The 13,253-nt window shown below is 39.8% G+C and overlaps 1 protein-coding gene across 1 annotated transcript in view; it reads right to left on the bottom strand.

Moving 5' to 3' along the window:
* Positions 1–13,253, bottom strand: part of LOC137608944 (pappalysin-1-like) — a 76,404-nt gene that overhangs the window by 36,558 nt on the left and 26,593 nt on the right. Inside the window, exons 8-10 of the mRNA XM_068335590.1 lie at positions 5,681–5,809; positions 5,507–5,598; positions 3,065–3,261 (exon numbers count right to left, since the gene is read on the bottom strand). Coding sequence (XP_068191691.1) covers positions 3,065–3,261; positions 5,507–5,598; positions 5,681–5,809 — 418 coding nt within the window. The remainder of the gene's footprint in view (positions 1–3,064; positions 3,262–5,506; positions 5,599–5,680; positions 5,810–13,253) is intronic.

Raw genomic sequence — 13,253 nt, 5'->3', positions numbered from 1 at the left:
AATAATAAAGTATGAATTATGAATTATTTTTTATTTTTTCCACATGTCATTTCAGCTGTCATGCTACTTGTGGAGCTCCTGATTGCCATGTGGACGACATTCATTTTATTTAGAAACTTCTGCCTGTTTTTTTCTCTCAGTCTGAATGCAATCCTTTTCCTCTACTTTGGTTTACCATGTATCTAATTTAACTTATGGCATCGGCCACAAATCACTGCAATATGATCATATATCTTCCATTGCAGCTTCTCTGTGGTGTGCATAGATGCAAGGATTCATATGTGATGACCCCAAAAAGGATGTGTGTCACTTTCTTAACAATTAAGAAAGTGACACACTTTCAGCAGACTTTTATTTGTAGTAAATGTCAACTGAAGCCAGCTATATACCAAAATGCCATATGTATTTATGGCTGTATGCTCAATTTATTCTTGTGTTGTTGAACTCTCCGTCAGCAGTGCTTTGATCGTAGGAGCTTCCAATCATCCATCTCCTTGGCTTTGTACCGGTGCATAAAGATCGAGAAGTTAAGAAAAAAGTTCATCTTTCTTGCCCAAATGCTGCAGGCCTGTATTGAGATTATCATTCACCGTGGCATTTAATAAATGTGTATCTTTGTGTCCCTCTGTATCTTATGTTCTACAATAGAAATATATTACTGTGTGTATTCCTGACTCCCGCAAGTACATAGCACTTGAGATTCCGTGCAGATACACGGTCTCTCTTTCTCCTCAAGTGCCTTTTTGTGCTGTTGTTGCTTTCTTGCATCCGCAAAGATCCCTATCACTTCTGCCCGCTTCTCGCGTTCTCTCAGAAACAAAGACACATGCACTACACACACATGCACACACATGTGCACACACAAGCACACAATCAAGACTGTCTTTAGACATCAAACAGAACTGATACACAAATCTGATGTAGGACTTGTTTACCAGATCAGGAGGAAGTGATGCGCAATCCATCCCCCACCCACCTCAAACACACTCACTCAGAAGAAAACACACTCATAAATGCACACTTGATCACGCTGTCCTGCCTTGTACTGTAACAAGGCAGGACCGCGTGTTGTCATCTAATTACCACTAAGACAACTACAAGTAGCAAAGAGTTTACATGACATCATACCACCAAGTTCTAGAAAGTATTTAAACTGTTCTATCTTTAATTGGACAGTTATTCATCATTTAAGTTGTGTGTTATACAACCTGAATTGTATCTTTGACATTTAAGACCAAAATTTGTTGTTTGCAGTTGCTATGCAGAAAAACATCTATGAATGTTTTCTGATATGATGCCACATTTAGCTGGATGATTCACGAGCAAAAAACCATTACAAATCTGTGTTACAAAAATAAAACCTCTTTTTAATCTGCTTTAGGAACACAATTTAGCCTTGGTTAGGGAAAGATCATGATTACAGTTAAAATAGAAAGAGTACCTGTTGCTCAAAAACAGGAAGTGAGCAGCAGTCTCCTCAGTCAATTCCAACATGGCCACTTTAAGTGTGTCTCACTTTTTGGTATTTTCTCAAATGACTGATTCTGTTGTTGCTGTTGTTGGGAGAACTGTTTTGGCTGTTATGTTGAATTTATCATATCCAGTAATGCTGAAAAAGTAGAATATGGGGGTCTTTCATTCATTTTCAAGCTCAGACATAAGTAAGCAAGAGTGTATACTGAGAGAATGGATTCAGCCAACAACACTAAAGCTGTTCTGGTGGCTTGTGGTGGCCCGACACGTGGTGGTGCCTGGTCTTCATCTCCAGATCCAGTCCTTACATGCCTCATCTGTAGCATGAGACTCCAGGACTGTTGCCATAGCCACATGCATGCAATTCCACAATTGCTCAGGAGTGCTGTCTGAACAAGAACTTCGACTCATTCAACATTTATTTGAGGTTGTCTTATGTTCTCTTTGTTTTCCAAGAGGGAAGACCATGAGCCGAAAAGTGTGCATGATTGTGTGTGTGCATGTTGGGTGAAGGATTTTCTATTGTGTTTTTATGCTTTGATTGATTCTTGATGTAAAATTGGAAAAGGCTCGTGATTTATTGAATCACGTATGAATTGATCGCATAAGACTGTTGTTCAATGAACTGTCCAGATGAAAATAGCTTTTTCAGCCTGGACAATTTGTTCTTCACAGCACAAATCTTTTCTTTATGACCATGTGGACATGTTCCACTGGTGTCTTCTCAGAAAACAAAACATCTGCAGTGTTGTTGGTTGGGACATGCTCCCGATTTCTGCTCAGTCAAAAATGATGCCATAAAAATATCAAACGCATGAAACGATGTTGGTTCCTTTCCTGCCATTGTTTTGCAGGAAATCTTTGCCAAGGTGTTCTTGAGTAAGACACCTGGACACAGCTGTTCAAGAGTTCTTATTTCATTGGCCCTGTAAAATGCACCATCAGCAGCGAGAACAAGCATTACAGCCATCATCACACACTTCCAACATCACACACGCCTGTGTAGAGACACTGCAAAGCTTCCTTTTGTAAGGTTTTATACATAACATTAAAAAATACTTGTGTATGTTATTTGTGACATTTTGTCTCGACAAAGTGCCTTAAAACATCAAAGAAAAAAATTTCCTTTAATTGCTGTGTCAGTATTTCCCATATTAAGTACACAGGTAATTGACTAAATAGCGCTTTTGTGTCTCTGAAGATTTTTGTGTGTGCACAAAAGTATATGCCTCGCCCCACTGTTTTGGAGAGTCAGTCCTTTTCCGTGTTGCGACAGCAACAGATCAATGCCTCCACCGGGATCATTCTGAATCAATGGCTTCTTCTTTCATCTTCAACAAGCATTACTTTAATGAGAGCAGCAAACTTCTGCACCAAACCTGGGTTACTGTGGAATCACTTAACTGGAAAGCGAGTAAAATTTGTTGTTTGCAAGACCAGATAAACTCAGTTTATCATCATTGTGTAAATTGATTTGTTTGTCAAATGAAACTAACTTTTACTTACTTTTATCTCAAATGCATTATTCATATACGTGTGTGTGTACATATATACAGTATATAAAAAATATAAAAACGGTGCATGGCCTTACCTTGGTAACAGCAGGGTAACCAGCTGCCACCTCACCGGAGCAGTAGGGTTTCAGCTCATGGGAAACTTCTACAGCGGAAGCCCACTGGTCAAGGAAGCCACTAGGGGTGTAGAGGCCACAGTCTCTCACACCAGTCTCTCGCTCAAAGTCCTCACACACCCCGTCGCCATCATAGTAGTAGCACATGCTTGGCTCCTCTGTGGGTGAACACAGGACAGAGTCAAGTTGTAATTTCAAATCACCCATTCTGTGTGTTTTGTCTGTGAACAAATTACTTTTTCAGGAAAGTGAGGAATGAGTGCAGGTAATATGTACAACCAGTCAGGTTGCACATATCCCTGGTGTATTTCTATTTTCCCTGTGTAACACTGTAGGTTTTTTTTTTTCTACGTAATGCAAAAATGTACAACTTGATCCCCAACCTCTAATCCTCTTTTATCAAACACATATCCAACCCCGCACTTATGGGATATCATATTTCTAACTGTATTTCTATTATTTTGAAGGTGAAAAGGTTAAGGACCAGATGAAGATGGAAAGAGGGATAAAAGGTACATGGGGAAAAGAAGGACAAATTCTCAAGCATCAGGATGTGAACTCAGAGATGAGAGAATACATTAATGTCAGGAAGAAAGAAAATATATGATAAATGGAAAGGGGGTGCAATAAAAAGAGACCAAGAAGACAAACAGAAAGAAAGAAGGAGGTAGTGGGGAAACCAGACAAAGTCATAAGGTAAGGAAAAGATACAGCCATAATTTTTACAGACATCCCACCCGGAGTTAAAGTCTGGAACTGGAAGCTATGGGCTGGAGGAGAGGGGAGCAGAGCAGGGAGGTTGCCTGGGCCTCATTGCTCTGAGTTCTCAACTAAAGCAGTGTCAGCCAGTGGGGTTCCAGTTAGGGGGAAAGGCGGCACTCTGTGCCAAGTTGGCTGGGGCCTCCTCCTTGAAATTCCAGCCCTCTTCAGCACAGCCAAAAACTCAAGTCAGTTCTGTGCTCTGGCAATGGTGAAACGAGGGGCTAGTGAGGGGGCATAAAGGATATGCTCCCGCCACTCACTTGGCAGGAACAGAGGCAAGGAAGAGAAGGGGAGGGGATGAGACAAGAGGAAGCTCAAACGCTGACTTTTAAGAGCTGAAGAGAGGAGCGAAAAAGGATGCAGAAGTACAGTAGAAAAAAGGAGAGAATGTCACCGCTGTGTTTGAATCTGGACACGAGTAGAATCAACAGACAACAGAAGTGGAAAGGTGAGAAAGACAGCTCAGGGGAGAGAGAACAATGGCCCAGATGATGTCAAAACAAAGTATTCTGGGTCAGAACTAGAGTGAGGGGGTCAAGTCTCAGTTTCCAATCACTTTTAAGATAACAGGAAGGTTATGGCTGAAGCAATGCATCCTTTTCTTCATACTTTATCTGTATCATGAAAGCCCAAATTAGAGTTGGTGGGATTGTAAGATTTTTCATTATCACCAATTCCAGGATTCATTGGACTCAGTCAAAAGTAGTATCAAGACTTCCTCTCATTAAAACACTCGAAAAGCACACACACACATATACACACACCAACAGATCAATGCGTAGCATCATTATAGCATCAGATTTCTGAACAAAAACTACAACAATGTCACACACAAACACACACGCACGCATTCACGCACGCACACATGCACGCACGCACGCACACACACACACACACATACACACATACACACTCACACCTCAACACTGCAGTTGGTGGAAAAACAGCACAGCTGATGCAGTTATCCAGCAATCTGACAAGGATTAATTGGTCACCTCACATGTGTGTGTAAAGCATACATATATTGTAAATGTGCAAACACACACACACACACACACACACACAGACAAAGAAAACAGGTGGGCAAAATGAATATCAAATAGCAGGAGAACTAGACAGGAAACACAAACTATGTATCAGAGGCCAGCCACTCAATTATATGAAAAAAGATGATTCGTCTTTTTAAAAAAATAATAATTTCCAGATTTATTTAACAGATCTGGTGATTATAATATCTGATGTTGTTTTTATTCTTTTGAGAAAGGCATGAAGCACCCAAATCTGTTCATTCATTTTTAGCCTGTGGGTCTTATTGACAGCTTTGGAGACGGTGCAACAAGCAGTGTCAGTCAAATCCAAACATACAGTAATATCATGGCACCAAAGAGAGTGGTGATTACATGAGACTTGATAAATGAGCAGTAAAAAAAAAAGAAAAAAAGTCGTTTTTAGTCAGTCATGATAGATTTTTCCATTTCTTCACATGGGGAATTAGTCAAACTAAGACAGATTTTTTTCTCATATGTAATTGCAACAGAGCAGATATGATTTAGATGTAAGGGATTACATACAATAGAATAACTCCTCTTCAGCATTTTACCAGACAGATTCCTGGTTCAATCTTGATGATGTACAACTTACCAACACAGTTGAAGAAGGACTCCTTCTTGCACTGACTGGAGCAACCATCCCCATTCATAGAGTTCATATCATCACATTCCTCTCCTCTGGAGCTAAAAAATCAGGAGGGGTTGCTGAAAAAATACCAAATCACGCATATCTCTATTTATATTATTTTTATGGTGTGCACGTTACCTCTGAATGCGTCCATCCCCGCAGTAGTGTGCACCGAGCTCGTGCACCAGCGGCGGAGACGGTTCGCTGTCGCTGCGGCCGGAGACAGTTTGGACCTGGTAGGTATACATAACATGTGGCAACACATCCCTGCAATGAGACAAGCAGAAATTACACTATTTTTTGAGGACAATAGAAAAATAAGACAAAAAATATGTAAATTAAGTAAATAATAAGTCGAAAATGATGAAGAAATAAGCCACAGGCCATCCCTGTGAAGAGCAGGCCAACAAGGCAAATTGTATTGCAGAAATGTTGTAGAAAATATAACACCGATAACAGAATAAAAGTATAAACACCTAAGCGCGCCTCTACCTATCCAGTCACATGCTGATACAGCTGTATTTACCCGCCGTGGATCCAGCTCTGTTTGTTTCCTTATCATAGTGATTCATGAACCACCGTGATGAACACACAGTGGACAGGAGAAATATTGGGGACTACTCACTTTGCTGGTGTAAGACGCCAAGATGGTTTCTTGAGTCACCATGATAAGGAAGTCTGAAATAAAAGTCTGAAAGGAAAAAAAAACATAAATGAGAAAACCAAAACCATAACCAAATGAGAAATCAAAGCTGTAAATGAGAAACCAAATCCATAAGTAAATTAATAACTAGTTAAAAAAAAAGTCTTGAGGAAAGAAGACTGAATGACAACAAAAGGCAATTGAGGGTGCTGTCATGAGAAGTCCTGTATTTTATGTTATTACTATTCTCTCTGATACGTGTTGATAATAATATTACCATCAAGTTTTAAAGTTTCTATTGGTTCTCTTTTTGGAATCATGAGACAAAAATTTTATTCTTTAATTGTTCAGGCCAAGATGAGAGACAGACTGAGAGAGAGTAGCTAAATGTGTGAATCCCCACTATTTACTGTTTCATGTTAGACATTTAAAAGCATAGTTTATATCCTTGTGCTTTATGTAATTTAACCTTGAGACGAAGGATAACTCCTTTCTATATCAGCACTCTCATTTGTGACAGATTTTTTTTTTACAGTTTTCTTTCCATTCATACTTTTTCTCCTTTGGTTTCTCATTTCTAGCTTTGATTTGTCACTAATGGTCATGGTTTCTCCTTCATGGTTTTCTTTTTTCTCTTTTTTTTTGCCTTTCCTGTACCTGGTACTATTTTTTTCAGTACCACCTTGGTTGCGGCTCCATGTGAGACGATCATGTTCTTAAAGGTCACGTGAAAAATTTTAAGATCACTGATCACTAAATACCCGGCACATATGAAAAATCCTGCAAAGCACAAATCAATGGCTATCACACTCCACTGGCAAAAGCTACTTAGGCATCTGTGTCAGGTAAAGGTGGATGAGAGGTGTGTGTTGAAGAATACAACAAGGCACTTCTACTGGCCCATTCGCCCTAAGGAGGAACTGTTCTGTAATGGAAATCAACTGGCACAAAAGTACCTGATAGCAAAGCGAATTGAGTGGAGTTGGTACTACAGGGTGTAAATATCTGATATGTAAAATGGCATGAATGACTACTGCTTTTTGACAATTACAAATCAAATAATAAAATTAAAAACAAAAAAGTGTTATATGAAAAAAAAGATTATAATAACACTATAGAAGATGGATTGTATAATTTACCTGCAGTATGATTGCGTATTTGTTGTTGTATAATTGTGGCTACTATTGGTTGTGCTTGTTATGTACTGGGTAACAATAAGGAGTGTATTTTATGTGGACTGTTCTGTAGATCAGACCTCATTTTTTAGTGTTGTATCCAGCAGTACAGTACCCAGAGATGCTGTACTGCTAACATGTACCAGGGTGCATGTGGATTCACATATCGGTAACACAAAGCATGCACATGGAGGTACACTCACAATACATTTATTATTAGGACCACATTGCTCAACAACAGCCATGAACCACTATTCCCGCTGCCGTGATATAATCCCTAGTGGGAGTACAATGCAATACTGGCAGAAAGCACTACTTTGGTACCACAAAGGTTTTTCTCAAGGCTGGAGCTAAAGTAAGCAATCAAAATGAAGACATGTTTGCAGAGAACCCATAAGGTTTAATAGGCTCTAAGTCAAACCATGCTGATGTGCTCAGTTGTGAATGAAAGGGCAAGTCGTCACAAGGTTGGTGGTTCACTCCCTGCCACTTCCACACATCCAAATCTCAATATCCATTGAAGTTTGTGCATTAGTCTTCATTTAATTTGAAAACTCATCCTTAAATAATGTCTGTGGAGTTTGATTTTTCCACCCTATCTGCCTGCTTCTATCTCGTTTGTGTTTGTTCGTCACATTCTCAGCAGATGAAAGTAGACCATGTTCATGTCAGAAGTATCCCAAATATGGACCTAAAGATCGCGTAACAAAAAAAAATATTGCCTCAGCAAATGTGTGCTTAGGATGGGGTATTTGTTTTGGCTTTATTCTAATCAACACACAATGTTAGACTTGACCTGATTCTCTTTAATAATACTGTATGTCCTGTTCTGCTATTTTGGCACATGCTGGTGCAACTCCAGGCTGCACTCATACATGCACCCTCTAATTGAATTAGTTTAGCCCCTGAAAAAGTCATGTTGGAGGAGACTTTATCTTTGAAGAGAGCAAATATACAACACAGATTGATAGAAGAGAGGTAAAAACCAAAGCAGCACATGAATTCCCTTTTGTGGATCATGAGAAATCCTGGTGCATCTTATGGGTAAAATGTAAATGGGGCAAGTACAGTGGCGAGATAGAGCAAATACATGAAATGAAGAAACAGACAGTGAGCTCCTAATAAGGTCTAGAAAAGCTGATTGTAAAAGGCAGGGAATTTATGAGGGAAATATGAGGTAAAAGTCACCTATTCTGAATTGTGCTCATTGCTCAGTTCTGTCACTTCTGTTGTCTACTTTCTCTAAGGTAGTGAAAGCGAGCCTTCACTTTAGCTTCTGAGGCTGACATGCAAAGCTTTCCCTTTAGCTTCTGGGTGGACATGGAAAACCTTCACTTTATCTTCTACAACTGACGTGCAAAACTTTCACTTTAGCTCACATGACACACAAAGTTAACCCTTTAGCTGCTGCGGCAGACGTGCAAAGCTTTTCCTTTATCCTCTGTGGCTGCAATCTGCTGTGTTGCACATCAAATACACTCCACTGGAGACACAATAAAGTCAGATAAATCTCATCCAAACACTTGAGAGTACCTTGTGTGTCTGGATGGATGCAGAACAACACTCCATTTTTTTTGTCTTGAGCTCTGTGTTTATTTGAATGCATTGTTTTCAGGTATCTGAGATTTAGAGATCTAGGCACCTGAAACATGGCAGGGATGATTACAGATGACCGGTTTTCTGAAAAGGGACAATCTGGTTCCAGCAGCAAATTTGTAATTGTCGTGATTTTAGTGTACTGCACCAAAAACTTAAAGTGGATGACCAAGCACAAAACCATGGCCTCTTAGGCCACAACCTGTGATATGCAACATCAATTAACATTGGTTTTCTTTTCCGAATCTTCAAACCAATCAGCAGCGTCCAATCCTGCTCAATCGTGCAACTACTTGAACCGAATCCACAAATTTATTCTGTAAATTAACATTGAGGGTTTAAATCTTAACATCTTCTTTCTCATTTGAAGAACCTCTTTGTCTAAAACGAAATATTCTCCCATTTTTTTAAGTGCATAATTTAAATGAAAACATCAATCACTGAACTCTACCATACAAATGAACCTGAACCATGTTTGCTAGCGTGTCATGAAATCCCCACCTGCTTGGACCACATGGGCAGCTCCCTAATGCTATCAAAGCACCTGCAGGCCTTGATTCAGGACTCCTCTACCTTATCACACATGAGCACTCTGTGGCCTTTCTCTATGGTTCCAAACAAAAAAAATTTCATGGCCCCTGCACCGCCTTAGTGAATTTGAAATATAAGAATTACTTTGCCAAGTGTAAACTTTCATGCTTCACAGGAGAAACAGGCGACTATCTCCAGTTTGTGTGTTTATGTTTGAAAAGGTCATATCATAGTAAAACAGAGTATTTCTAAACAGATTTTAGAGATTGTTCCAGAAAAACAAACCCAAGGACGTATCAAATATTCTTCTCAACCATTAATGGGGCTGAACTGGAAGTCACAGTGTGCCGTTCAATATTGTACAGGCTGGTAGCCGGTTTCTAACTGGATTTAAATACTGTTTTACTCTCAAAACGTTTTTTTTTTTTTTACAAAATAATCGTGTTTGCGTGTGTGTGTGTGTGTGTGTGTGTGTGTGTGTGTGTGTGTGTGTGTGTGTGTATAAACAAATTTGTCATCATGTATATGTATCACTTAATGTGCAATTTGATGTGTGAACAAGATGAATAGTGTCCAGCGTAATATGTGACTAATCATGAACATGAAGACATCAACTCCATTTTCATGGGTAATTATTAAATATGATGTGTAACTGATTTCAAGTGCAACTCACACTACAAATAACTAGTCAAGTTAAAAGAACAGGCGTCACATGACTACATGGTTTTTCATGCATCCAGACATTCTTTCCGAAACCCAAGGTTTTATCCTGGCTCCTGCTCAAAGTCAGGCACAAGTCGGTGTAATACAATCAAAGGTGTTTTGATAGTACCAAGCGATTATACATGGAAGCACGCGCCAATGTATGTGGCTGCTTCTGGGACCAGGAAGAGCATTTATCCGTCTGTTCCTGCCCTCATATAAATGTGTAATATGTGTTGAGATGCACATGAATGTATATTATTTCCATTCTGTAGCTACCTGATGTTTTTAACTAAGATAAGAAAAGTAGATAAATGTAAGGAAGTAAGGACCCTGCAAGAACAAGAAACAAGGCAGCGCTCCTTTTGTCAGTGTGGTATCTGCTGTTTGTCCTACATATATAGTGTGTCAACAAACTAATGTTATATATTTGAACGTTAAAAAAAGAGAGCAGATTATTATATTTGAAAATGAATGTATTCTGAGAAGAAACCAGTTTTAGAAGAACATAAAACACTTTTCTTAACTTTCCAAACATGCAAATGCATAAATGCTACCAAGTTAATGTGAAGTAAAATTGCAATAAACTGTTAATAGTTCTTCTAAATGCCTTTATACAGTTTTTGATCATAGTTTTTATCTTGTCAAAATATGAAATTATTCACCTCTGTTGATTCTGCACGAGACATCCAATGGTCTCCTTGCAGATCTATGGTAGCAAAGGTGCCAACTCGCTTTTAATATAATTCCTGACTTATTCCTCCTGTGTGTTCTGTGTCTGTTTCCCATGCAGGAAAGCAGAGACAAAAACAGACATCCCAGGACTCCCCATGAGGAGTACAGTATTCACTTGCTGCAGCTCCGGAATGGTTCATATTACAAGGATTATGTCAATTCCCACATGGAATTGGTGGGGAGTTGGGGGCTGACAGAACAAAAAGATATAGGTAAAAAATAAAGTTAAGGAGTTATCAGAGGAAATGAAAAATTCTATGGGAAGAGAAAACGTTGCCAAAACAACTTCAAACTATTGCTTGAAATATTGACAATGACATGAAAAGGTAATATGCAAATATTAAATTCAACGTAAATATAGTTTAATTTTCTATACTGTGAACTAAAATTGTTTCCATGTGCAAAGTGTATTTTCCAAGCAAATGTTAGTTTAACTCTATACGTGAGACATGTCATCCCACTATGTTGGTCGGCAACAGTGCTCATAACTATTGTGAACTTCCACGCATTGTCAGACAGACACTCCATCATGTTATCGTCATGTGTACAGACAAAAGGTGACACTTCATAAAAAACAGAGGTTGAAAAAAGAAGCTCAAGCATTCCTTTCTCTCTCAGAGTCCCCAGCCTGACCAATCGTGTCGACATTGAATTGTCAATTTGAAAATGTTAGTGTTGTCAGACAATGCTGGTGCCTTTGCTGGTACACACATAGGGTACAAGCAACCATTACTGCCAGAGCACAAAGCTGTTTATCACAAGTCGCTAGACACTGTGTAATCCAAAAACATAAACATGCAGATCTTGCATATTCTTTTCAAGAGGAAACATGAGGGAGAGTTCTCTAACAGCAGCAGTTTTGTCAGCAGAATAGCAAAAGGACTAGATGGGGGGAAATAAAAGGGAACGGTTGTGTAGAACCAGTGTAGAGTCAGATTACCGAGGTGGGGTGTGGGGAAATAGTGATGCTGGGGGAGCTGCCCCCCACTTTTATAATGCTGGGAGGTCCCTTTGCATTGGGTCTGAGATAGGCTTTGACTGAATGACAGCTTTGAAGCCCACATCAGGAAGAGGATTAGCCCACAGGCTGGCGTACCTCTGAGGAATGGGGTCAAACTAGTGCAAGCCTCCTTCCCTCCCTCTTCATACTTTCTCGACCCCCTAATGTTCTCCTCCATCACCCTACTGGCCCCATTGATCCTAGCAATGATTTACCCCCAACTGATCCAAATTTCCACCCCTGTGTCTCCTCTTCACTTCACTCTTCTTACTCCCCACCATAATTTACTCTGTCATGCTGACCTCCCAGCCCTTAGCCATTCCAAAGAAACCACCACCCTCGGATAAAGCCAAGATGTCAGTTGTCTTCTTGCTCAGTTTGCCCGAGCTCAGGTGAAGGCCATTGGTCTGCCAGTGGGGGGGTCAACCTTTTCTCTCTCATCAAGACCTCCATCAGTCTATCCAGCCACATGGAAACATGTTGCAAGACCAGGGAGCTTACTGTGTGGTCAACAAAAGCATTTCCGCAGCTGGACCGTGGGGTCAAACAGAGCACTTCACATTAGATTTGTGGCATGCCAGAACATTTGAGTAAACCCTGCTCTATAGTGAGCCATGTCAAAGGCTATGTTTGTTATGAAACAGTGAGTGTGATTGGTCATTATCTTATCCTTCAAAATCGCATCATGGAATAATATGTCTGAGTCGTGGTTCTCCTGTTGGATGTATCCATTGCTTACAATTATTTGTTTGCTGAAGAAAGGCACTGGAGGACTGCTGACTCAAATTTGCTCTGTTTGAGTCATCCCAGGACACGAAGACAGACCCTTACCCCTAGTCCTACCCTCACATATTTCTTCCCTGCAGCAGAATTCTAAGTAACATATACCAAGGGCAATGCCTAAGTATCGATCAGTATCTCAGTGCAATTGGTAACATTGGAGAAAAAGCCAGACTGTTAAGTCAGCATGTTTTCTGTATGACATTTTTTCAATCATCTCATTGTGCTTCTTTAAAATTTATTTTAACGTATTCTCGATTCTGATCTCTGTCCATCTGACAGAGACAAGACTTTACATGCTCTCACAACAGAAAATAGTCCATCGGTGCCACTGACCACTACCACTGGAATGTAACCACAGCTAGTGAAATATACCACAGCAGCAAAACTGCCCACAGTAAATCAATAATCACCAGAGTGCGCCAAAGCCCACAAATGAATACATCTTAGCTACAGACAGCCTTCTACACAAGTTGTGTGCAGACATGAAACTTAGATATCATCACTCAATCTTGCATAACATGCATACACATCCTTTCGCCTCTTATC

The sequence above is a fragment of the Antennarius striatus genome, chromosome 15 (assembly GCF_040054535.1).
Source record: "Antennarius striatus isolate MH-2024 chromosome 15, ASM4005453v1, whole genome shotgun sequence".
Lineage (NCBI taxonomy): Eukaryota > Metazoa > Chordata > Actinopteri > Lophiiformes > Antennariidae > Antennarius > Antennarius striatus.
Note: the sequence above shows the minus strand (reverse complement) of the source record. Positions and strands in the feature narration are given on the sequence as shown.